The sequence below is a fragment of the Eriocheir sinensis genome, unplaced genomic scaffold, assembly GCF_024679095.1.
Source record: "Eriocheir sinensis breed Jianghai 21 unplaced genomic scaffold, ASM2467909v1 Scaffold352, whole genome shotgun sequence".
Lineage (NCBI taxonomy): Eukaryota > Metazoa > Arthropoda > Malacostraca > Decapoda > Varunidae > Eriocheir > Eriocheir sinensis.
Genome location: NW_026111668.1, coordinates 390,001 through 392,500, shown reverse-complemented (window position 1 = coordinate 392,500; position 2,500 = coordinate 390,001). Strand labels below are relative to the sequence as shown.

The 2,500-nt window shown below is 43.0% G+C and overlaps 1 protein-coding gene across 2 annotated transcripts in view; it reads right to left on the bottom strand.

Annotated features, from left to right (window-relative positions):
• The window catches only part of LOC126991863 (uncharacterized), a 29,291-nt gene that overhangs the window by 10,094 nt on the left and 16,697 nt on the right, over positions 1–2,500 (bottom strand). Inside the window, exon 4 of one of the 2 annotated variants that reach the window (XM_050850511.1) lies at positions 1,711–1,728. The exons of the other annotated variant lie outside the window; for it this stretch is intronic. Coding sequence (XP_050706468.1) covers positions 1,711–1,728 — 18 coding nt within the window. The remainder of the gene's footprint in view (positions 1–1,710; positions 1,729–2,500) is intronic. 2 annotated transcript variants of the gene reach the window in all.

The window sequence follows — 2,500 nt, the reverse complement described above, 5'->3', positions numbered from 1 at the left end:
CACAGAGGCTCTTATGACTTTCTCTGTTGGCACTGACTGAACTTATATACCAAAATTAACGTGTGAACAGAGTATAGATGTCCCCACCACAGACACAGACACAGACATGCTGACAGAGGCTCACGGGGCGGCCATCGCACGCTGAGAGACGAACAGGAGTCGAGGAGACAGAGGAAGGCAGACAGCAATACCAGACTACACAGAACGTTGACTGGCGTGGCTGTTCTAGGCTATGGCACGGGAAGGGACGCTAGCAGATGTGTTCGCCTCATTCCAAGTGTAGCAGTAGTGGTAGCAGTAACAGTAGCAGTAGTGGCGTTAGTAGTAGTAGTAGTAGTAGTTGTAGTAGTAGTAGTAGCAGTAATGATAGATGGATATATATAAAAAGATAGATAGAGAGAAAACTACCTACTCAATAAAAATAGTTGAGCTGATGAAAAAAAAACCCTATTAACAACAAGACAAAAAAATACGATCACAAAACTATATTCCGATACCAATTATTTACTCCCATCCCTCAGCTCAATAAATATAATTCGTAGTAACGTTGCATTTCCCCCATTCTGATGTGCGTACAAAATGGAATGGCGTGTACAAACTGCCGAACAAACATTATAGGGCCGTAACCTTAAACACTTTGGCGGCCGAGCTAACATATTTGACAAGGCTTTCGTAGGAGGAGTTTTGGGCATTTCCAGAGGGTAGTTTAATGACCCTGGTGGTAATTTGACCCTTCCTCTGTACCATGAACCTAAATGCACATATTTGACAAGGCTTTCGTAGGAGGAGTTTTGGGCATTTCCAGAGGGTAGTTTAATGACCCTGGTGGTAATTTGACCCTTCCTCTGTACCATGAACCTAAATGCACATATTTGACAAGGCTTTAGTAGGAGTTGTGGGCATTTCCAGAGGGGTAGTTTAATGACCCTGGTGGTAATTTGACCCTTCCTCTGTACCATGAACCTAAAAGCACTTATTTGACAAGGCTTTAGTAGGAGTTGTGGGCATTGCCAGGGGGTAGTTTAATGACCCTGATGGTAGTCTGACCCTTCCTATGCACTATGAATCTAAAAACACATATTTGACAAGGCTTTAGTAGGGGTTGAAGGGATTTCCAGGGGTAGTTTAATGACCCTGGTGGTAATAGTTTGACCCTTCCTCTGTACCATGAACGTAGAAACACATATCTGACAAGGCTTTAATAGGGGTTGAAGGGATTTCCAGGGGTAGTTTAATGACCCTGGTGGTAATAGTTTGACCCTTCCTCTGTACCATGAACGTAGAAACACATATTTGACAAGGCTTTAGTAGGAGTTGAAGGGATTTCCAGGGGTAGTTTAATGACCCTGGTGGTAATAGTTTGACCCTTCCTCTGTACCATGAACCTAGAAACACATAGGCTATTTGACAAGGGTTTAGTAGGAGTTGAAGGGATTTCCAGGGGTAGTTTAATGACCCTGGTGGTAATTTGACCCTTCCTCTGTACCATGAACATGAAAAAAACACTCATGAAAACCCAATTACTCTCCTTTTCAGCCTTTATAAATATTTGGTGAAAGGTGGAAGCATCAGGATACCGACAAGCGGGAAGCAATAAAACACACACACACTTACTGCCCCATCCTCCCCACGCCTCCACGCACGCACCTTCCCCTTCCCTTACACACACATGCGTCCACATAAAACAGCGATGCGTACAAACATACCTACCTACACACATGCAAAGACCTGTCAGGATAAAGCAAATCGTGAGGTGAGGTGCGTGAAAAAGCTGCCATCTCCTCCGAGGCTCAAAGTCACCTTCAGGACAACAACAAGTCATTAACATGGTGAAAGGTCATCATAAAATCCTAAAAGAGAGAGAAAGAAATTAAGAGGAAAGCAAAGAGGACTAATAGAGTAAGGCCAGACATCCGTTCGTCCGTGATTCCTGTCCGTGTATTCGTATCCGTGTCCTTGGTGGAGTATTTAGCGTGTACCTGACTGACTAACTAACGGGGAACATACATCAGGGGGTGCGTTGCTTCCCTCACCCACGGATTCACGCCCAGATAGTCAACTTGAGCTGGCCTTCTCATTCTAAGCTCATTCAAGGATCAGATCTGTTTAATGAAGCTCAACTGACTGAACTTTTGGGTAGGGTGATATCGAACGTATATATTTAAAGGGAAAAAAGGTGTTGTCATTTTCTCAGTGTAAGTTCAACTGGCTGAACGTTTGGACTTATTGACATTAAAGAGAAGAGAATCATTGTGATTTTCTTCATATCAAGTTAAGGTGAACTGGTTGAACTTTTGAGCAGGGTGATGATATTAAAGGGGAGGGAAGAGTTGCCATTTCCTTCATATCTGTTTAAGGTCAAATGCCTGAACTTTCAAACTTAGCGAGATTAAAGGGGAGAGATGTGTTGTAATTTCTTCCATATCCATTTAAGTTAAGTTCAACTGTCTGGATTTTTGGGCAGGGTGATATTATAGGGGAAGAGTTGTAATACTTTCTC